The following is a 21,769-nucleotide window of genomic DNA, read 5'->3' on the forward strand; positions in this document are numbered from 1 at the left end:
AGGAGGAGGAGGAGAAGGAGGAAGAGGAGGAGGAGGAAGGGGGGGGATGAAGGCAGCGCGCGCGCCGCCGCGGTCCAACCCCCCCCTCGGCGCCGCACGGAGTGGGAGGGGGAACCGCGGCGGCGCATCCCGGTGCTGCATCCCGCAGCTGCATCCCGCAGCGGCGCCAGGGGCTCGGGGACATCCTCCCTCGCGAACCCCTCGGTCACGGCTGCCCCGGGCTGGGACGGTGGGAACACAGGGGCTCCCCAGGCTCTTTCCAGGGGATTTGGGGGGTCCGTAAGGTGTGTGGCTAGGAGCGCAAAGGAGGGTGACACAGCGGGGCTGTGGGGAGGGCACATGAATTTCTGTGTACTGAGATGCCGTGTGCGACCAGCGCCCCGGAGAATGGTCAGCTCTCAGAGGGTTCCAGTCTCACACCCTGAGCGGCAGCAGATAGCCGGGCTCTCCAGGGAGGTGGCACCGCCGGGGGCTGCAGTTCTTTGCCCATGGCAGAACCCCTGGACTCACCCAGGCCCAGCAGGCAGCAGAGAGGGACAAGAACCTTGGCCATGCCCGGGCAGCCCGGCTGCCCCAAGAGGGTGAATCGGAGCCAGGGGCGGGACGGAGGGAGGGGGCATGCAGGGAGATGTTACTTGCTCCTCAGTCATCGCAGCTGGAGCACAAGGTGCCACCAGGCAAAGGCTCCTCGGCTGCCGTGCTCCCGCCTTGTGCTAAGATCAACAATGTAAGTGCAAAACTCTGAGCTGGCCTGTCGCTGTCATCATTGTTAATATTTTAGCAGCTCCCAGAACCTTTCAGCGGGACCACACAATGCTGACACAGGAGAGGAGATATAAAAGCGTCCTGCTGCCCGCCCCAAGGAATACGCTGTCTAGACACGTTATATAATCACATTTTGCCCTCCGCCAGGACACTTTGCAGAGGATCTCAAAGCACTTCCCAAAACTGCTAATTGAGCTTTGGAGCCCAGCTGGGAGGGAACTGCTCTGGCCGAGAGCCCTCTCCTCTGGAGCAGGTACCCAGGGGCTCCTGTCTCCCAGAGCAATTGCCTGCTCACTACTTTGCCTCCACTAAAACACGGAATTGATGCCAAGAGGCAGAGGTGTGATTGGCCCCGTGCTGCCGCTGGCAGAGGCTGGAGGCTGCAGAAGTGAGGGCAGAGCACGTGCTGCTCCAAACCCCTCCAAGCTCATCCCTGCAGGAGGCTCCAGGGCCACCAGCTGCCAGGAAGCCAGGAGCGGGGAGTCCCAGTTTGAGCTACTTCTGGGTCTATAGATCCTGGAACACAAGTAGGTGGCCCAGCAGCAGCAGATCCCACCTGCCCACACCCAGAGTCCCTTTCCCCGCTGCAGAGTCAGGTCCCCAGGAGCAGCAGTGTGGCATCGCTGAGCCTCATCCTGGCTCATCATAAATCACTTTGGTTTTTCAGAGCCCTTTTGCCAAAGCTCGGTGCATTTGTTTGCTTTGCCATCTGATTTTCTCAATGTAGGATGGTTTTTTTTGTTCTTCCCTATAAATAATTACAGGCACTCTAATGGATTTCAAACTTTACAGTACCTTGGCTGTCAGAAGCCTGATGATGATGGTATAACCTTCTTCTCCAAGGAGCAGAGGCAGGGCTGGGACTCCGCCACAGTTTTTTCATTTACTTTAACCCTTTCAGCCTCATCCTGCCTCCACCACAGTGCAGGGAAGGGACTGCACTCCCCTTCCAGGCATGGGGATCAGGAAGTGCAGAGATGAAGCCTCTTACCTGACCCACAGCTCCCAGCATTCCAGCACTGGGGAGCATGGACGCATTTCTTCCCCTCCATGGGAACTCTGGCTTCCCTTTTCCAAGGGCAGCCCTTCACATTGCTACTCCCCAAGATAATGTTTGTGCCAAGACCACGGTCACCCTCAAACATTTTTGGTTTACTGCAAATATCTCCAAAGCTGAAGACAAAACTCTAAACAAGAAGAAGGTCATCTCCAGCTGCAGCACCCTGAAGGGCGATGGGACAGAGGAGCAGAAGGCACAGCACATCCAGCCCCTCCATCACACTCTACTTGCTCACAAAGTTTCTCCCAACCCCGTTCTCAGTTCTGCACAGCAACTTTGTGCACTTGAAGGAGCAAAAATGATTCTCCAAGGAAACAGGATCAGGCACTATCAGGAAGGAGGGAACTATGAGAAAATAGGCACTGCCAGGAAGGAATGGGCACTATCAGGGCAATGCTTCCTCTTTCTTCTTGTTTCTGGAGCTCAGCAGCTCTGCTTTCAGTAAACAGGGAGTTTTACAATTACAACAATGTTCTACATCCTTTGGCAGCTCTGACATCCCCCACACAGGGAGGTGCTGGCACTGCCCAGGGGCACTGTGGTGGCACCTGTCCAGTGAGACAGGTGATGGGTAGGGGTGACAAGCTGTCCTAGACGTGATGCTTTCGAGACATTACCAATCCCAAATGTGGAACCACAGGACTCCAGGGAAGGAGGATCCCTCCTCCAGCACCCACTGGGGTCCCACAACACTGGCTGTCTGCAGTGCCCAGCTCTCCAGGTGCAGTTACAGCTGTCTCCTTCCTTGGCACTGCATGGCAGGGAACAGCACCAGGCTGAACTCAGGCTTCTGGGCACGAGGGCCATGGGAGACAGGTGGGCAGAGGAGAGCTTGTGCTCAGGGGCCAAGCCAGGGTCCCACAGCCAAGGAAGGTCGGTGTGGGGTGATTCAGGCCCAGCACCACTTTCCAGGAAGGCTCGCTGGCTCCTCGGCCACCACTCTGAGCCGTGCCAAGCTGCTCCGGCAGCTGCCGTGGCCGTTCAGCAGCTGTTGAGCTGTAATTGCTCATTGAGTCATAATTTATTTTTTTTTCCCAGTGAAAGCAGCACTGTCAGGGAATTAAAATCTTTTCAAAAGCCCATAAAGATTTCATAAACGTTTCAGAGCCAGATCAGGAGGGGTTTAGCACCTTCGCAGCCAGGACCCAGAGAAGGTGGTGAGGAGTGGAACATTTGACAGCAGTAACTGGTTAAAAGAACAACAGCACTGGGCAGCACCAGCCCATAGAGAGCTGAGTGAGGCTGCACTGCCCCTGCCCACAGCCTGCACAGGGCAGGACTGATCCCCAGCCCATAGCCTGGGTGTGAGGGCCCAGCTGGGTTCCAGGTGGTTCAATTCACCTTGATTCCCATGACACGCTGCTGACATGGGTGGTGGGATGCTAGGATGTGACACCAGACTCCAAGAGAGCAAAAATCTGACAGGGGGGCAGTGCAGCTGCACCAGCCCCAGCTCTTGGCTCCCTCCTGTATCTCATCAGCTCAGTTAGAGGTGACCCAGCTCCGGCCAGCTGGGAAGTTCAGCCCCACAGCAAGTGTGGGCATAGGGCACTGGCCCCACAAACACCCGTGTTTGAATTCAGACTGAGCCTAACGTGTCCTCAATAGCAAAGGTTTGCGCTCTGGAAGAGTTGTAAACACGGAATAAGGATTTCCAGCGCTGCAGCTCTTTCCACATGAGCAGGTGTTCACAGGTGACGGAGGCACCGCATTCCCACCGGCAGCCCCTGCGCCATCCCGGGCACCTGCTATTTTTAGCTGCCTTTGATGGTCTCTCCATGAGCTCTGTAAAATATCTGGGCCAGGCACGCACAGCTTCCACAGCTCCACTCTGCCAGAGCACGCTTCCCAAGGAAGGACTCGGGGATGCTGGACGAGCCCAGCTGGGACCCATGTGCCTTCAGGGATTTAATGGGGAGAAGCTGTGGCTGTGGTTTGCACCCCAGGATCTGCACAGCCACATCAGCAGGGTGATGTTAACCCAAACCCTAACCCTAAACCCACCCCATGGGCACTGCAGGGAGGACAGCCCCATTCTCTAACTGGGGTGCAGAAACAAGAGCACAAATGGGTCTGAGCTGAGCTGAGCATCCATTTGGGCACCCATGGGTGCAGGAACTCCTCCCCAGCTGCAGGAGTAAAAGAGGGACCCCCGGCACTGCTCCTGGAACCTGCTGGCCCCAGCACCTCTCACCAGCATTGGGCATCACTTTGAGAGGCATCTGAGTGACAGAGGCACAATAATTCATTGTTAGGGAAGAGGCTGCTGTTATTTTATGGCCGCTGTTATTTCCTTTCTATTGTAACTTTTAATTAAAATCTATGGAAGGCCGATAACTGCTCCCTCTGCATAATTGCAGTGTGTAAATTTTATTATATAGGAAAGTGGTTTTAATTTTTAATGGACTTATTTTTAAGGAAGAGCAACACTTTGAAGGGATCTGTGAGCCCTAGTAACATTATCAAAGGCGAGAAGAGGAACAGAGATGGGTTTATTACCTGTTCCCCATAAAACTGTTATTTTAGGGGAGTTTTGTGCTTCCTCCTAATGAGAGATGAATTGCACCAGCTTCATTTGCTGTAGGAGGAAAATTAAAATGAAACTGATAAGAGCCCAGCCTCTAGCTCCTGACTTACCTCCCAATTATAAATGAAAGCTCACAGGCATTCCAGAGATGGGGCTTGATGTCTACATTAATTATAAATAAATTATCTACACTTAATGTTTAAATGAAATTTCAGATAAAGCTTTATATTTAGAAAAGCGTTGCATCACTGCATAAATATTTATGCAAGGAGTCTGTGTGAACTGCGGCTGCTTCAGCGTGACGTCGGAGCAGAGCTGGGTATGGGGAGGGAGTGGTGCTGAGCCCATCGGGGGGGAACAGGACAGTTGGGTCCTAAACCCAACCCTCCCCTGGGGTTTGAAGAGGGGAGGTGATGGGACACTCTGGGCTCATGCCAGCCTGACATTGTCAGAGCAGCAGCCCATGGCCAGGGAGGCCAGTGACAGTGACAATCCCCCATGCTCCCACCTTTCTCCCACCTTTCTCCAGTCCTCAAGACCTTCTGGCAATGTCCCACAGGACCCCTGAGGCAAGTGGTGCCGGGGCTGGGGTGAGCTTTTAATGCAGCCAGAGTGGAAGAGGAGAAATCTGACAGGCCCCAGCTGAAAGATGTGTGGAAAAACAGTAAGGGAGGACAAACAAAATTGATTGGAATTGTTTAGCCCCAGTCACTTGTGAAGGAGTTCAGATGAGGTCCCAGAAGGATCCAGCATCCTGAGCAGCCATCACTGAGGTAGGATATCATCCCTGAGGACACAGAGAGCTGCCTGTGCCCACACTCCTGGCCACCCCAGGATCTTTGTCATGCCATCAAAATCGGATGGAGCAGCTTTCCAGGGCCATGAATGCATTTGTCTGATCTCTTTCTGATGCCTGAGACAGAGCATCCCTATCAGGAAGAACAGCCCTGTCAGAGAGAACATCCTGGCCAGGGCAGAACATCCCAGCCAAGGAGAACATCCCAGCCAAGGAAAATATCCCAGCCAGGGAGAATATCCCAGCCAGGGAGCACATCCTTGCCAGGTGCACACATGACCCACCAGCGAGGGCTGAGCAGGCAGAGCTGGGCGCAGTTGGCCCAGGAATTTTAGCAGGGTCACCTTTGGTATCGCAGTGCTGCACAGTCCTCGTTCTCCAACGGGAGCAGTATCTCATTTCTTCCTCAATTAGCTCCTGATTATCAGTGTCCCAGGGCCCCTTTCCAGTCTCTGTTTAATGCACCATTAATAATTCATTTCTCAGATAGCAGGAACGCAGCGCGAGGATGGGGCTTTGTGACTAATAAGTACCAGAGCAACTCTCATCTCCAAGGGACAAATGAAGGCAACAAAAATAAAGTGGAAGAATCAAAGATAATATGTTTTGTGGCCTTTAATCAAACACTGCATAACGGGTTTGATTACTCAGGTGAAGAACACACACGCACGCTGGGCTCTCATGCTTCACCAGCATCATCCCCATCCCACTGCCTTCTCTGGCACAGAGGGAGCACCTCGAGTTAAAACTGGGGTTGGCCTGCACTGCCCTCTTCCCAGGATTAGAGGTTTAGGTACGAACTAGACCTTTCCTCAAGCTGGAAAATCCCAGGACCAGATTTCCCGGTGCCCAGCAGAGCCAGCGCAGTCGCTGAGGAGTTGCACGCATGCTGGCAGCTGCACATTAAGTGTGACGGGTTTCTGACAGATCCAATTATAAAGCCAGGTCTCAGCAGAATTGCAGCCCTAGGATTTAGTGCATGAAATTTTGTTTGGGAATTTTCGGATATTGCAGCTCGTGCCAGGGGTCCCAAGCAGATCCCAGACTGTGCCAGCACCTGCCAGCTGTCCCTGGGTCTTACCTCACCTTGCTGCATCCCCTCCCTGCCACATCCTGCAATGCCCAGCTCAAATAGAGTCACCCAAACATGACAAGAAGGACAGTGGCCACCCCCAGCAGCACAGAGGAAGGGGGGACCTGCAGCTCCCCTGCTCTTCTGCCCCATAGAGACATGCCCTGGCCCAGACTGTCCCCTGAACAGTCACTGGGATCATGTAGAGGCTAAGGGCTGTAAATCATTTGACTCCCAGTAGCTGAGGATCTGCCCAGGCCTTTCCACACAGCCCTGGAATGGTATTTTTAGCCCTTTCCTAGAAAAACAAGGTGGGCATGTGTGATGGTCCTGTTCTCAGCTGGCCAGGGATTTGGCTGCCCTGGGAATGTTCCTCAGAGGAAAGCAGCCAAGAAACCTCCAGGGACCAAAAGATCTGAGCCAGTGAGGACATAGGGATGTGAGTCCAGCTGCTCCCACAGTGCTCTGGTCTGAAGAGAAGTCAAGTTGTTGTGCCCCAGCCAGTGCTGCACAAGGTTATTCCATCAAAACCTCGGGATTAGGCTGAAAGCAAAGTGTTGTGCCGCAGTGCTGACAGGGGACCCTGAGATTGCAGGTGGGCACCAAACTTGGGATGAAAGCTGGGAGCCTGCAGCACTGCTGCCATCAGATCAGAGCAGTATCACCATTCCCTGGCCCGGAAACCCAGGAGCTGTTGGGAAAACAGATTTGCCTTCACATCCTCGAGGCTGTTCTATCCTCTGCCATCTGCAGCTGAGCCCAGGCTGGCAGGAGCAGCCAGCAGGACGGTGCCAGGGGGCTCAGTGACTGTGGGAGGCTGGAGTCTCCCCAGTCCCGGCTTTTGTACCCTCCTGGGGACACCCAGTGAAGGGCTGCAGCCGTTTCCCCAAGCCAGGATGGCTCCTCTGCACTGGCACCACATGGCTGGGTTGGTGGAATCCACACCAGGCACAGGCTTCAGATGGCACCTGAGTGCCACGCAGCAGGAACACCTCCCTGATTCCCCTGGGATGAGCAGTCCCTGGTTTTGACCTCCTCGTCCCGGTGCTCCCGCGATGCCCCGGGCACGTCCCTCGCTGTGCCATGGCTCGGATGGCATCGCACGCTACATGCCCGGGAGCTGTTTTAACCTAAGCAGAATAAACCTGCAGTGATTATATTTCCTGCCTCCCGATCGGGGCGCGAGGGAAATTGTTTGATGCTAATCCCCTTGTTTAATCCACCAGCATCCTGACATGCGAACAGTCAGGATTAACTCCCCGCCGGGATCGTTCGACATTCGGCCGTCGGTGGCGGGGCCGAGCAGGGCAGGGACGCCCCCGCACGCTCTGCGGGCTCCCATGCGCTCCCGGCACCGGAGGGGATGCAGGAACAAAATGGGGAGAGAGCTTCTGGTTTTCGGGATCTGATACCTCCACCACAAGCACTTTTCTGAGGACTGGAATTTCCCCTGGTACAGAGGGAAACTCCAGCTGTCCCGGAAAAGGTCACCTCGGGGTCTGATGTGCTCCCGGGCTCTGGAAGAGATACTGTGCAATAGCCAGATTTTCAGATGTGCCTGGGAAGCAAAATTTAGTTCCCATCCCCCTCACCCAGGATGCGACCAGACTCTTGCTGCTCATCCTGCTGCTGTCTGAGCCAGAAACACGAAGCAGGATGGAGCCACCCGCAGGGCAGGACCCTCAGCCCCAGGCATGTCTTTGATAAAGGCTCCTGGGGTCCTGCTTCAGCTGCTCTGTGCCCTCCTTGCTGCAGACCTGCCCTGGATTTCAAATTTCAATTTGCCTGACTTTATCTTTCAGCCCCAGTTCTCATTATTCCTCTCTCTGCCAAGTTAAAGAGCCCTTTAATACCCAGCAGTTTTCTCCCCAGGAAGACACTTGCATGCTGTAATCAAGTCACATCTCAGGCTCCTTCCCGATAAGTCGAACAGGCTGAGCGCTAAGTCCCACTAAACACCAGCCTGGGGAAAGGGCTGACCTGAGGCGCTGCCAGGTGGAGGAGACGGAGGTTTTCCAGCTGGTGCTTTGAGAGAGGAATCCGTGCTTTCCGACGCACTGATGACAAATGAAATGAGCTGTGAAAAATAAATTGCTGCATTGCCCTGACTCTGTGAGCGCACCCAGGGGCACGGGGGGTGCTGGGGCAGGAGGCCACAGGCACTCCTGGGGCTGTGCCCATGCTGGCAGCCTGTGGGCCAGGGGCAAACCTCTTCACGGTGTTTCTGCCAGCAGAACTTGCTGCAGCAGCTGTTTGCTGCGGGGCTAATGGTGCCCATCTCTGCTTACAGGCAGCAAGTTGTGATGGCCAGAACATAAGTGCTTTGGGGAGCTGAGATAAGCAAAGGTGCTTCGAGCCACAGACTTCTTCCAGCCTGGGGATTTGGCCACAGGAGGCCAGCACTGAAGGATGCCAGTCCTGAAGGATGCTGGCTCAGAAGGATGCTGGCTCAGAAGGATGCCAGGCCTGAAGGACACCGACCAAGGTCGCAGCACCGATCACTGCAGCTCGGCTGCTCCCTGCCGCCAGCCCCAAGGTGACCGAGCCCCTGGGAAGGAGAAATCAGATGCAGCTTGACGTTAAAGCAGGGACGCAGAGGGAAGAACCAGCAGAGGCTGGATACAGACCCACTTGCAAAACCCACTGAGACTCACAGTGCTGTCCTGGCCCCATACCCCATGAAGTCAGCTGCACCCCATCAAAAAGGAGCAAGTTTTGTTACAGAAATTCTGGTTTGGGGCACCCAAGCAGACAGACAGATCTACCAGGGTAAGAGGTTGCACCACCCAGTGCTGTGGGCACGCACTGGGCTAACTCACAACGTGAATTCTCCAGGCACAAATCAGGGCAATTTGAGCTGAACGAAACGGCCTGGGGTCTCTGCGGGAGGGATCCTGCCTAGGGAGTGGGAGGAGAGGCCATCCCAGCCCACAAGGAGCTACAAATAACTCAAACGGCCTCATTACCCAGTTTCTGACGAACAGGAGTTTGGTTTCCCCGGGGCCATCTCTACCTAAAAATGTGCCTGACACTGCGGGAACCTCTGGTACCAAAGTCAGGCAGGAGCAGGACTCTGGGCCCCTGCACATGTCCTTGACCTTCTGCAGCTCCCTGCCACCCATGGAGTCACCCATGACCTGCCGAGCATCCACGCTGCTTACTGGCGCGGGGGGTCCCCGGGCCAGCACCAACTCGTGTGGCAGGATCCCGCGGGAAAGGGACACGCGTGGAGCGGCAGGTGCGAGCGCTGCAGCCCCCTGTGCTCGCCGGATCATTCCCTGGTCCCGCCGAATCATATCCCGGTTCCCTGAACATCCCCCGGTTCCCCGGGCATCCCCCGCCCCCCCCCGAATCGTTTCCCGGTTCCCCGAGCATCCCCCGGTTCCCCGGGCATCCCCCGGTCCCCCCAGAATTTTTCCCGGCTCCCGGGCATCCCCCGGCCCGGCCCGGGGCTCCCTCTAGCGGCCGCCGGCGGGGCAGCACGGTCTGGGCTGCTCTCCCGGTACCGAATCCCGCTCCCCAAACCCGGCCCGGTCCTGCGCCCGAGCCCGGTGCCGAGTCCTGCCGCAAGCCCCGCGGCTGTCCCGCAGCTCGGACGCAGAAAGGCTTCCCAGGGCGCTCCCAGGTGAGACCGAGGGGACACCTGGAACCCCGCAGGGATCCCTGGGGCTGCCCCAGAGGGCTTTAGGCTCGTTCTGCGTCTCGGGAAGGTGAGATGGGGTAGGGCCTGGGCAGGCTCACAGATTCCACTGTCCCCTGAAAGACCCCTGTTCTGCTGGCACAGGGTACAATGGATTCTGGCTCCGGGGCAATGTCCACCCTCTAAGCCTCCTGTGCCCAGCCAGCTTTTGCCACGAGTGATGCCGCCACCCTACCACTTCATTCTAGCATGTCAGTTTTTAATGGAGACACATCAAACTCATAAACTGGAGTAGAGAAGCACTGGGCTTTGTCCTGGACCCACAGAAACGGATGGTTCTCCTGGCAGGGTTGCGGAGGAGAAGGCAGCAGCATAGGGAGCAAGGAAGGGTTTGGGTGGTTTTTGATGCCAGCATCTCATCCTTTCTATGTGGGTGCAGCAGCCATGGGCTCCAGCTAGGGACGTGCTGCTGGAGCTCAGACAAGCGAGGAAGAGAGGAGTGAGCCATGGCTCTCTGTCCAAGGGTCGAGAAAGCCTCCCCTTTTTATGTAGCACCTTGAAAGTGTCCTGTGAATAGTTCTCTTCTGAACAGAGCCTGTGCTAGAAGGACAGGCTGTAGGTGTCAGAGCAGTACTCCACGTAGTCAAACGCCTTGATGGGGAATGTCACAGAACTCCACTTCTTGTACCTCCTCTTCTCTGCTGGTGTCTCCACCACAAAGTTTTTGATGCAGAGGATAGGCAGCTTCACCTGCTGGTACAGCATCTCCAGCCCCCAGTCCTGTGTGGGCAGGGAGGGGACAGTTACCCAATGCACACACAGCATCGCCAGGCTGCAGGGCCACACACACAGGGATGGGGCAGCTCCTTGCTCCCAAGGCATGTCCCTCCTTTGGAGACAGCCTGTGTGCATGCCCCGCAGCACACCCATGACACAGGCATGTGCAGCTATGAGCTGGGGCACAAGGCACAGCCCTTCCTGTCCTTCCAGCTCTGGCTGGGCTGCAGACATGGAGGAAGTGTGGTGCTCACCTGCTTGCAGGCTTTGCAGGAGATACGGCAGCCAGGCTCCCAGTCCTTGAAAGTCCGCTGGAACTGCATTTTCCCAGAAGAAACTCTGTAATACGACCTGGAAGGAAGGGGCCGCCAGGCAGTAAGGATGGTGATCCAGGGGACACAAACAGGGCAGCACAGGTGCTCCCGTAGTCAAAGTTCCTGCAATCTCCCTGTACTAAGGTCCCTAAGAAAGAGCTGGAAGCAGGCTGGTGCTACCCTTGCCCATCTGCCTGCCCACCCCTGCCCATGAGAGCCTCCTACCCAAATTCGGGGTTGATGTTGATGTGGTGCATGCCCTCCACGGTGCGGATGTCGCTGCCGCGGCACACGGCCGTGTTGCAGTTGACGCAGTACAGGCGAACAGCGTGCGGGTCGTGCAGCTGCCGCCGCTCGCTGATCTTGGCCTCCTTCATCAGCCAGCTGGCTACGGCCACCTTCTGCAGCTCCCGGATCTGGGGGGACAGGGGTCAGCACAGGACTGCAGGCAAGGACAGATAGCAGACATAGCAAGATCGATGGCTACCGAGCAATGCATCACCCCAGGAGCACAAGCCACAGAGCAGGGCAGGCAGGGCAGGATGGGCACACGCTGCCCCATGCCCCTCACACGACCCCATCCCAGAATCCAGTGCTTCCCTGAGACAGAGCAGGCAGCCAAATGCAGGATGCAGAGCGGGGGGCAAGAGCTGCCTGGCCCTGCCAGTGCCCACGGCAGCACCCAGTACCCACCTTCTGGCGGTACTCCTGCTCAGGCATGGCCTGAACTGCCTGAATCGCCCTCTTCATGAGGTCTACCAGGTCCTCATTGAGCAGCTCTCGGGTCACCTCTTTGCTGTTGGCTTTGGCAAGGACCGAGTAGACACTGTTCTCAGCACGGGCACGGCCCCGAGCCTGCAGAGCAAGGTCCAAATGTTGCAGTCAGTAGAGGAGGGACACAGCCAGCCCTTCTGTGCTACCCTGTGAGGATGGAGCCACCTCCACCCTCTCCCGCCCCTTGCCAAGGCGATGTTCTGCCAGAGGCTGGGCTCACCCCCAAGGAGCTGCCTGCAGGGAATGCAAGAGCCCCCATGTCCCACCCCCGCAGCTTTGGGGGATCCTGGCAGGGCCAGAAGGAGCCTGGGCAGCACCTGCATCATGGAGATCTCATTGGTCATCAGCCCATAGCGGACCACGATGTTGCACTCGGGGATGTCCAGGCCCTCCTCGGCCACACTGGTGGAGAAGAGAAGGTTGAGGGCTCCCTCACGGAACTGCTTGATCACATTCTGCTGCTCATTCTGGGTAGACAGGAGGGTGATGCTTCAGCAGCTGTACAGGTCTCTGAGACCTGGGCAGCACCCCCAAAATGTGCAGAGTGGGGTGGGCTCAGTTCCTGCCCACCCTCCAGTCACCTGTGTCATGTGCCTGGTCTGGTTGCTGTAGCCAGCACCAGTGAGGACGGCGGCCCTGATGTGCTTCCCACGGAGCGTGGCTGTGGTCTGCAGCCAGCTGAGCAGGCTGTAGGCACTCTGCCTTGTCTTGGTGAAGACGATGCCACGAGAAGTGCCCAGGGACTGAAAGTGCTCACGCAGGATCTCCTCCAGCTTGCCCAGCCTGGGGTTCTCATAGCGGTGGTCCCCAGCAAGTGCCTGCAGGCTCGCCCTGTTCTCTGCACAGGTGAGCAGGGTGTCAGGGACACTCCCTAACCCAAAATACAGCCAGAATCACCCTCCTCCAGGCCCCTCTGTTACCCTCAAACGTGGCGGTGAGGAACTGTTCGGTGGGGTCAGTATCATCCCTCTCAGTGCTGTAGAACTGCTGGAGACACTGGAAGGCGTCGACCATCCGCACGGTGTCACTGATCAGCAAAGCGTCGTTGTACTTGCGCAGGTGCACGGCACACACCCGCGTCTTGCGACAAAACATCTCTGCAGCTGGGTGGGGACACCAGAGTCACAGCCTGTCCCCGCGGCTCAGTCCTGCCACACCCACACGCTGCACCCCCACCTCTCTTCTCCAACTCCACAATGCGCTGCTCGTAAATCTGCGTGCCGAAGTCCCGCGGGAGATCTGGCTTCTCCATGAACTGCTGGATCTGCACCATCACCTTCTTCAGTTGCTCACCAAAGGGGTCCTGGGAGCAGGGAGGGGCTCAGGATCCAGGAATTGTGGCTATTTGCATGGCGGGACCCAGACAGTTGCAGGATCCCCCAGCACCAAAGCCCTGGGTCAATTGATTGGCATGACTGAAACAGGTGAAGGAACACAGCCCCCCACCCAGCAAGGCTTGGGGGTCTCATCTTCCACCATGGCTCCGAGCAGCCCTCCCTCACCTGCACTCTCTCCTGGCACAGGTCATACTGCTTCTTGGGTTGGGGGACATGGCTCTGCAGATGGCGATGCACCTCGTCCTGCATCGATGTGATCTTCTCGGTGTCCAGGTTGGCACAGATCTGAGAGGCAAAAAGCCTGCTTCCACCCTGAGCCCAGCTGCCCAGGACAGTACAGCACGTGGTGTTCGCTGGCAACCTGGTGAGTTTGGGGATGACTCCTCTGGGCTACCGAGCACCCACACACCTGGGCATCAACCCCCATCCCAAGGGACACCCTGCTGAACCCCAGGGGAAGCTCTGCTGACGCAGGACTGGGCCACAGGACGCACCTGCAGGATGTGCTCTACGGCCTCCTCAAAGGATGTAGCCCTCCCAGTGCCAGGGGATGCCGTCAGCCCCAGGACCTGTGGCAGGTGCTGCTCCCCATTGAGCTTGTGCTGAAGGTATCTCAGCATGATCTTGTTGTAGACGGCGTCCTTGTGCGTGTGGTGGCACTCGTCTATCACCAGCAGTGAGAAATCTGCTCCGGGCAGGGCGGTGAGCAGGGTGAGATGGTTGCTTAGCTGGGGGCTCAGCCACAGCTGTGGGGCCGGCAGAATATGTAGTCTAGTACCCACCTGTCAGCTCCACGTGCATGTCCTCCTCCGTGCTGACCAGCGCGTTCTGCAGAATCTGGGCTGTGCAGATGACAATGTCGTTCTTCTTCACCAGGTTGGCAAAGAAAGTTTTGTGGCTGGTGTCCCCACTGATGGACGTCACCTTGAAGGTGTCCTGCAGTTGGCAGAACTCCTTCTCGGTGTGCTGGTCCACCAGGTGCACCTGTGCCCACAGGACCACACTCAGCACCGGCCAGGACCACCACCGTGGCTCCTGCGGTCCTGGGGCAGGGCAGCACCTTGTTGACAAGCACGGCCACCTTGCCGCCCCGCCGGCTCTCCAGGTGCCTCCGGCAGACGTGGACGGCCACGCGGGTCTTCCCGGCGCCCGTGGGCAGCCAAACGATGCTGTTGCGGCCGCGCAGGGCCGGGGCTGCCGCCTCCCGCTGGTACCCCCGGAGCTCCATTCTCCGCCGCTCCCGGTTCCGCAGTTGCAGCAGCCGGGAATCGAAACTGAAGGCGGCGCGTCGGGCCGGTCCCATAGGGCGGGGCATGGGGAGGGCCCAGCAAGCCAACTGAGCCGAGCCGAGCCGAGCCGAGCCGAGCCGAGCCGAGCCGAGCCGAGCCGAGCCGAACCGAGCCGAGCCGAGCCGAGCCGCCCACCCGGGGATCCCTCGGGAACCCCGGCTGGGAATTGGAGCCAAAACCCCTCCGCACTCAGACGGCCCCTGCGCCCCGACTGTCCGGGACCCCAGCACAGCACTGTGCACCTCAACCAACCCCTGCACCCCAATTCTGCCCAGTGCACCCCAGCCCATCCACGGGGATCTTCACACTCTCCCCATCCCGAGCTGTTCCTGTTCCCCTCCCCAACACCCCCCAGAACATCCCAGGTTGTTCCCCTGCCTACGACACTGGGGTGAGCCCCAAGGATGGAGATGGGGCTGCACAAGGACATTTATTTAAAAAAAAACAAACAAAACAAAACAAAACAAACAAACCAAACCAACGAAAACACCAGTAAGTGGAATGGGGGAGTGGAGGGCAGAGAAAGGGGTGGGGATGCTCAAGGTGGGGGGAGCAAGGAGATGAGCAGAGGCGGCTGCCAGCCAGGGTAGAGCAGGGAGCAGAGGCCAGCACAGCACCGGGCAGCCACCCTCCCTGGCACTCAGAGGGGCAGGACTGGGGCTGGCAGCCTCCCAGCCCCCAGCTGGCAGCAGGGGCAGGCAGGATGTACAGGCATGGAAGGCAGACCTGCCCCGGGGGGAGGGAAGAGCTGACAGAGGCAGCAGAAGCTGGATGTGCAGGGCAGAGCCCCCTGCCCAGCAGGACCCTGGCCCAGGAGCAGCACCGCTGCGGGCAGCGCAGGGCTGACCCTGCTGTACATTCAGTGTGAGGGGTAGGGGCTGCCTGTATGTGGACGGAGCAGAAACCAAAGCACTTGTGTGCCCCTGCCCTGTCACAGGGAGTCAGGGCAGAAGGCACAATCCCAGGTAGGGGGGATGCACAGGGGTCAGGGGGCTCCCCCTCCCCAGGCAGAGGCAGGAGCTCAGTGCTGTTCCTGCCCTGGGCAGATCCTGATGAGGCTGCTCCAGCCTCACCCCCATTCCCTAGGAGAGGCAGCCAGAGCACCTCAGGGATAAAAGCACCAGCCCCCCAGCCCCTGTGGCTCCCCAAGAAGGAAAGCCCAGCTCCCCAGGCTGCTCAGCAGCACCAATCCCTCCAGCAGCTCCTACCAACAGAGAGAGTGGGGCTGGATCCCACAGGAGCCCTGTCCCTCCCATGAGAGGGCCGGTGGCCACAGCAGGTCTAGGCCAGCCCTCGCTACTTGTCGATGAGCCCCCCCTCCTTGAGCTTGAAGTAGAAGAACTTCTCGAGGGTGTTGGCACACTTGCAGTAGTCGCTGTCGGGCGGGTTGTACTCGCGGCAGTTGGTGATGATGCGCTGCAGGTCGGCGATGAACAACTTCTTGGTGACGTAGTATCGGTTCTTCAGCCGCTCCGTCATGGTCTTCAGGTCTGTGGGTGGGGAAGGGTCAGACCCCTCCCCAGGCCTCTGCACCCCTGCAGCCGCTGAGCTGGACACCAACCATGGGTCCCAACTCATCCCTCTCTCACCCTGGGCTATCCCGAGGCTCCCACCACCCCAAACATGAGTCCCCAGCACAATTAATGTGGAGTCCTCAGCCCCCTCTTGTGCAATCCTGTCCTGGGGGGCTGGACACCTACCAATGGGGAAGCGGATGATTTCATAGTAGTCAGGTGCCTCTGACTTCTTCACCGGCTCCATGAAGGGCCACGCACTGGGGTGGGTCTGGGGAGAAGTGGGGAGCAGCTGGAGCAATGAACACACGACCCTTGTTTGCTCCAGTACCCACGGGTCCTGCTCCCCCCACACCTGGGTCACCCCAGCAGTCCCCAGGGGCAAAGCCCTGTACAACCCATCCCAAGGGAGGCAGCTCTGAGGGCTGTCAGGCAGACAGGCACCCTGGAGTAAGGCCCCTTCCTGCCCACACCTTGATCTGGGCCAGGAGGTTCTTCAGCATGTTGTAGAGCTGGTCCGGGTCCTTCAGCTCCTTCCTGCAGGACAAAGCCAGTGCCCATCAGCCTCTCTGCATTCCAGGGCCAGGAAAATGTCAAGACAGAGGCACAGCCCAAGCTGAGACCCCAGTCCTTCTGCTGCAGGTCTACCCCACCCCCATGCAGCACTCACCCCTTCTCCTTCCCCAGTGGTTTCCATCCTGTTTCTCCTGGAAAAGAAGTGTCAGTATCACCATGTCTGTGCTGCAGCCATGGGGAGGGAGGACAGAACCCTCCTGCCTGAACCCCTGCCAGCACTCACGGATGCCAGGGACGCTCTCGATGGGGATCTGCCGCACACCCTCCTTGAAGCACGTCAGGCCTGGGTAGACTTTGCGGATCTGCGCCTGCTTCCTCTCAATCAGCTTCTTGATGATCTGCAGGGAATGGGGAAGGGAGCAGATGAGTGGGGCTGCAGGATGCTCCAGGGAGCCACACTGTGATGTGGGACCCCACAAACTCACCGTGCAGGGCCAGAGACAACCCCAGCCAGTGTCAATGTCCCCTTGCCGCCCTGCAAGGCTGCTCTCAGAGCCAGCACAGCCCCACATCTCTCCCCTGCCTTCAGGGGGTGGCTGGCAGTGCTCACCTACCCTCCTGCCCACCCCTGGGCCGTACCTCTTTCTGCTTCTTGATGATGTGTGAAAGCTCAGTGTAGGGAATGCGAGGGTTCAGCTCACACTCCATCAGGGTTGCCCCTTCATAGTCCTTGATGTATCCCAGGTAGCGGCTCTTGGGGACCTTGATATCCTTGGAAAAGCCCTAGGAAAGAGGGGCAGGTGGGAGGGGGTAGGTGGGAGGGGGCAGGTGTGCAGCAGAGCTGGGGGCAGCTCCCAGGGAAAAGAGCCCACCTGCTTTTTGAAGTAGCCAATGGCGTACTCATCTGCATAGGTGAGGAAGTAGAGGATGTTATGCTTGATGTGGTACTCCTTCAGGTGGTTCATCAGGTGCGTCCCATAGCCCTTGGGGAAGTACCATGAGATAGAGACTCCCCCAGGCAGCCCCAACTGGGATAAACAACTCCCTCCTACCCATGGAAATGGCAGCTGGAAGATGTTCTGGAGCAACTACCACTGCTTGGGGCTGGCTGAGACCTGCTGAGCAGGTCTGGCTGCCCAAGGGGCTGGGGAAGCCCTACACCACCTACAGAGAGACCATCCTGCCCCCGGGCTTTGGGGGGCACATGTGTGTGGCCATCTCCCTTCCCCCTGCTCTCACCTTCACTTGCTCATTGGAGGTGACAGCGCAGAAGACAATCTCCGTGAAGCCTTGGGTGGGGAACATGCGGAAACAGATGCCCCCAATCACTCGTCCATCCTTGATCAGCGCCAGGGTCTTGTGCTTCCTGTGGGCAGCACGGCCGAGGGTGAGGGGAGTCCCCCACACCAGCCCCCCCGCACTCCCCAGCCACGCACGGGTCAAAGACGAGGCGAGTGATGTACTCCTTGGGCATGCGGGGCAGCTGGTGCGAGAAGACATTCTGCAGCCCCACCAGCCACATCAGGATCTTCTTGTTGGATTTCTGTGAGAGCGAGTTGCCGATAACGTGGAACTCGATGATGCCGCGGCGCTCCTCCAGCCGCGCCGTCTCATCCCGTGCCGCGTTGGCCGACAGCAGGCTGGTCTGGGGGCATGGGGGGGTCACTGGCCCTGCACACTCTCCGTGGGGGGAGCCCCACTCCACCCTGGCACACTGGGAAAGCAGCTCTGTGGGGACTGGAGAGGACCAGAGCCACCCCAGCATCCGCAGCCCGTACCTCAGGGCCCAGCATGGCAGCAGGGTCCGTGATGGTCAGCATAACCTCATTCACTAGCTCCATGGGGATGTCTCCCATGACACGGATCCGCTTGGCATCCTCCAGAGTCAGGCTCTCAGGTAGCTTCCGCTTCTCTCCTGGGATGGGAGCAGAGCGGCACATCCAGTGCTGGGAGGGACCATGGACAGTTCCAGCTTTATTGCGTGGGCTCATGTGTCCTTACCTGGCAGGGGCTCTGGGGTGCTGGCATCCAGGCTGGCAGCCGAGCTGCTGCTGCTGAGCTTCTTACTGAAGAGAGGAGTGGTGGGCACAGCAACGGTGCTGACTGCAGCTGCAACAGACCCATGGTGCCCATGACTGCTGGAAAATGCCTCATCACACCATGGCAGCCAGTCACAGCCACTGCAACTGCTCAGCCACACCTTGACCCTTTATCCCACAGCCTCCAAACAGGGGGAGCTGCTTCCTGAAATACCTGGGCGAGACACCAGCTGGGCACCCTCTGCAGCTGGCACTGTGAAATCAGCCTCCCAGATTGGAGAGTTCTCACCATAGATCTCCTCCTCCAGCATGGAGAGGAACCTGGAAGGGAGTGGCACATCAGCATGCAAGCGTCCCAAAGGAGGAGTCTCCTCAGTGCTCCAGCAGCCATCTCCACACTGGGCACCTACTTGGGGAAGTGGGTGAGGATCAGTGTCCGCTTCTCTGGTACCAGCTTGTCCTTCTCCACCCGGAACTTCTCCAGCAGCTGCCGGCGGGTCACCGTGAAGATGGACTTGAGGAGGCTGCGCCCGAAGACATGGGTGGTCTCATAGCGGGGCAGGCTGTCACAGCTCTGTGGCACATGGCAGTAGCACAGCCACCTGTGGAACAGGAAAGGGCTCTGGTGACAGAGCTGGAACCAGAGACCCCAGAGAAACCACATCCCTCCTGGGACAATGCTGCTAGGAGCAGGGGCAAGAAGAGCGGGTGGATGAAGGGTATGGCTGACATTTAGAAGCACTGGCCCCGCTGGGTGCCTGCTCTCCTAGTGGACTGACAGTGTGGGAGAGCTGGGGAGTCCTGGCAGTTAGACCCCAAGGCGGCTGGCTCAGTGGCCCCCTGCCCTTACCTGGTGTAGTTGACCTTGTAGGTGGCCACATCATCATTCTGGGAGCGCTGACGGAACTGGGACGGTGTCTCCAGCTTCCAGTAGTTGAGGCACAGCAGGAACATCTTGGAGAGCTCATACATGGTCTGGCGCTCCTTGGGTGGTAAGTGGCTGAACTTGTACTGCACAAAATTCAGGACTCCCTGGGGAGAGGACAGGACAGTGGGAGGGTGACAGGGACTGCTCTGGGTTCCTCCATGCTGCATCCCGGAGAGTGAGGGGACCGTGCAAGAACAGCAAAACACAGGACAAGTCATCAGGGCAGTGCACGAGCCTGACAGCAGCCTCACCTGCTCAATGTTTGGTTTCTCAAAGGGGGGGCTCCCCAGGGACCCCTCGACCACAGGCTGGCTCATCTGCAGGATGCACTTCCGAAGCAGCTACAAAGACACCATCAGACACAGTCAACACAGTCCCAGAAACTGGATGCTCCAGGAATGGTGGAGGTGGGTAAATGCTGCCATGGGGCTGCTCCAATTTCTACAGCCAGGAAGGCACCAGTGTTGCCCCTGGAGCACACCCATTCATCCCCTAGAAACTGTTCCACTAAGGAATTCAAGGCCAGGAGAGCAGTCACTCCAGAAGAGGGTCAGTGTTCCAGGTCTCTGGGCTGTGGGATGGTCTTCAGTGCCAGTTCCAACAGAGCATGAACAGTGGGACAGCAGCCCCCATTCCCCCACAATGACAGAGACTCGGCACAAGTCCCCACATGAGTGGGGCAGTGAGACATGCACAGCCCCAGACGCACCTTGAACAGGTAGAAATACACCTGCTTGGTGTCTGTGTCCTCCTCCTTGTGCACTGACATGAAGAGGTTCTCCACATCCACCACCATGCCCAGCAGACGGTTGATCTCTTCCTCTGAGACATTCTCCAGGTGGGACACGTGGTCCGCTGTGCCATGTGAGACAAAGCCACAGTGAGACTGCGGGATCAGCACCACTCGCCCTGCCCAGGAGGTCCCACAGGAGTTACCCAGCGCATGGCCACAGCTCCGGCACGGCTCGCTCAGGTTGGTCACTGGCTGCTGCAGGTCCATTCGAGGGGCTGTGGGGGGGTTGGGGTTCTTCCAGCCATTGCACTTGCAGGCGTCGTTGGCCTGGGACAAGGGACAGGAGTGGTCGTTGCAGTGGCCCACGTGCTGCCACACGCTGAGGCTGCAGCCTTCTGTGGCCAAGGGATTTCCCCGGCTCCCACCTACCCCTTTTCACCAAATTAATCTTTTCTCAGCCCCCACCCTACATCATCCACCATTCCAACTCTCCCTCATGCAGCCCCAGGGCTCTGCAGCCCCTGCCCAATGACATCCCTGCACCTTCCTTGGTTAACTCATCACTCTCTTCCTGCACTCCCTGCCTGCACACAGCCCAGCACTCTAGTCCTGTACCCCATGTATATCCCAGCACCCCAGTCCTGCATCCCATGTACAGCCCACCACCCAATCCCGCATCCTTTGTCCATGTATTCCTTGCACTCACCCTCCTGCAGCCTCTAAATTCCCCTCCTACACCCAAAAACGTCCTTGCAACTCCCTCCTGCACCCCCCACTCAGGTCAGCACCCTCGTCCTTCATCCCCCACCCATGCATAGCATTGAACCCCCACTCCCGTATCCCCTGCACCCCCTCCTGCACCGCCACCCATGCTCGTCCTTGCACCTCCCATTCATGCACAGCCTTCAACCCCACCTCCTGCCCTCCCTGTCCCGCTGTCCCCCACCTTGCAAGCCGAGAAGACCCCCAGCTTCTCCAGCTTCTTTCCGCGGGGGAACCCCCGCACCTGCGCCTTGCGCTGGCTCGCCCGCTGCTGCTGGCTCAGCCCGGGCCGTGCCGGGTCGCTGGATCCCGCTCCTCCAGCCGTTCCGCCGCTCGCCCCCGCCGCCCCCGCCGTTCCCGTCCCCGGGCCCGGCGGGGGCCGCCCGGGCTGCGCGGCCTCCGGCTCCGCCATGCCGGGCCCGGCGTGCGCCCCGCACTCACTGCGCCTGCGCGCCGGGAATGCCGGGATCTGTAGTTCGCTGCGGCGGGGGAGGTGGGGCCGTCGCTCCCGGGACGACGCTCCCGGGGCCGGTTCACGTCACCCGCTGTCCCGAACGCGAGCAGAGGTCCCACTCGCGACTGCGGGTGGCGTGAACCGTCCAGAAAGGATCGAGATCCAGTCATGACGCCCCACCGCGACAGCCCTTCACGGGGCGATGCCGCGCCGTCGGTGTCAGGAGAAACCCTCCCACCCCTCTGGTAACCGGTACCGCTCCCGGTCCGGCGGCGCACGACGCGCTCCGCATTCCGCGGACTCCCGCAAATATGGAGCATGGCCACGCCCTCTTCTCCAAATGCGGTGTGCGAGCCGCCCTCCGTCTTCCCGCAGCCGGCACGGGGTGCGGCTAAGCGCCCGGCGTGGAGCGTGGCCGCGCCTCCTGACCGGTACCAAAGAACCGGCTCCGCCCGCACGGCCTTTGCTGAGA

The 21,769-nt window shown here is 58.7% G+C and overlaps 2 protein-coding genes across 5 annotated transcripts; both read right to left on the reverse strand.

Annotated features, from left to right (window-relative positions):
- Nucleotides 1–10,098: 10,098 nt before the first annotated feature.
- DHX58 (DExH-box helicase 58) lies at nucleotides 10,099–14,782 on the reverse strand. 3 transcript variants are annotated; one of them, XM_014885399.2, is made up of 12 exons: nucleotides 14,123–14,343; nucleotides 13,845–14,046; nucleotides 13,557–13,747; nucleotides 13,228–13,347; nucleotides 12,902–13,028; nucleotides 12,646–12,828; nucleotides 12,307–12,563; nucleotides 12,043–12,192; nucleotides 11,645–11,806; nucleotides 11,177–11,367; nucleotides 10,892–10,988; nucleotides 10,099–10,640 (listed from the first exon to the last, which is right to left on the reverse strand). In XM_014885399.2, exons 1-12 carry the CDS (start codon nucleotides 14,288–14,290, stop codon nucleotides 10,461–10,463), a joined length of 2,028 nt encoding a protein of 675 aa, XP_014740885.2. In that variant the 5' UTR covers nucleotides 14,291–14,343; the 3' UTR covers nucleotides 10,099–10,460. The 3 variants fall into 3 exon arrangements, with proteins under 3 accessions (XP_014740885.2, XP_088035832.1, XP_088035833.1); XM_088179706.1 differs by having other exon boundaries at nucleotides 13,845–14,782; XM_088179707.1 differs by lacking the exons at nucleotides 10,099–10,640; nucleotides 10,892–10,988 and having other exon boundaries at nucleotides 11,196–11,393; nucleotides 13,845–14,781.
- On the reverse strand, nucleotides 14,769–21,283 carry KAT2A (lysine acetyltransferase 2A). 2 transcript variants are annotated; one of them, XM_088179708.1, is made up of 18 exons: nucleotides 21,028–21,283; nucleotides 20,285–20,408; nucleotides 20,058–20,203; nucleotides 19,600–19,689; nucleotides 19,271–19,452; nucleotides 18,831–19,022; nucleotides 18,635–18,741; nucleotides 18,383–18,490; nucleotides 18,160–18,296; nucleotides 17,818–18,026; nucleotides 17,621–17,747; nucleotides 17,254–17,364; nucleotides 17,021–17,164; nucleotides 16,665–16,779; nucleotides 16,536–16,572; nucleotides 16,339–16,402; nucleotides 16,052–16,157; nucleotides 14,769–15,841 (listed from the first exon to the last, which is right to left on the reverse strand). In XM_088179708.1, the coding sequence occupies exons 1-18, from the start codon at nucleotides 21,253–21,255 to the stop codon at nucleotides 15,648–15,650; spliced, it is 2,421 nt and encodes an 806-aa protein (XP_088035834.1). In that variant the 5' UTR covers nucleotides 21,256–21,283; the 3' UTR covers nucleotides 14,769–15,647. The 2 variants fall into 2 exon arrangements, with proteins under 2 accessions (XP_088035834.1, XP_014740886.1); XM_014885400.2 differs by having other exon boundaries at nucleotides 16,052–16,136; nucleotides 21,028–21,277.
- Between the last annotated feature and the right edge of the window lie 486 nt (nucleotides 21,284–21,769).

Source organism: Sturnus vulgaris, chromosome 27 (genome assembly GCF_052056855.1).
Source record: "Sturnus vulgaris isolate bStuVul1 chromosome 27, bStuVul1.hap1, whole genome shotgun sequence".
NCBI classification, from domain to species: Eukaryota; Metazoa; Chordata; class Aves; order Passeriformes; family Sturnidae; genus Sturnus; species Sturnus vulgaris.

Coding starts and splice junctions, on each gene's coding strand:
- DHX58 (XM_088179706.1), bottom strand. CDS start 14,781: ATGTCCTTGTGCAGCCCCATCTCCATCCTTGGGGCTCACCCCAGTGTC. Junction 13,029..13,227: donor TGTGCCAGGAGAGAGTGCAG/GTGAGGGAGGGC, acceptor CCCTGCTCCCAG/GACCCCTTTGGTGAGCAACT. Junction 12,193..12,306: donor AGACCAGGCACATGACACAG/GTGACTGGAGGG, acceptor CTGTCTACCCAG/AATGAGCAGCAGAATGTGAT.
- KAT2A (XM_088179708.1), bottom strand. CDS start 21,255: ATGGCGGAGCCGGAGGCCGCGCAGCCCGGGCGGCCCCCGCCGGGCCCG. Junction 16,780..17,020: donor TCATCAAGAAGCAGAAAGAG/GTACGGCCCAGG, acceptor CATTCCCTGCAG/ATCATCAAGAAGCTGATTGA. Junction 15,842..16,051: donor AATCATCCGCTTCCCCATTG/GTAGGTGTCCAG, acceptor CCCCACCCACAG/ACCTGAAGACCATGACGGAG.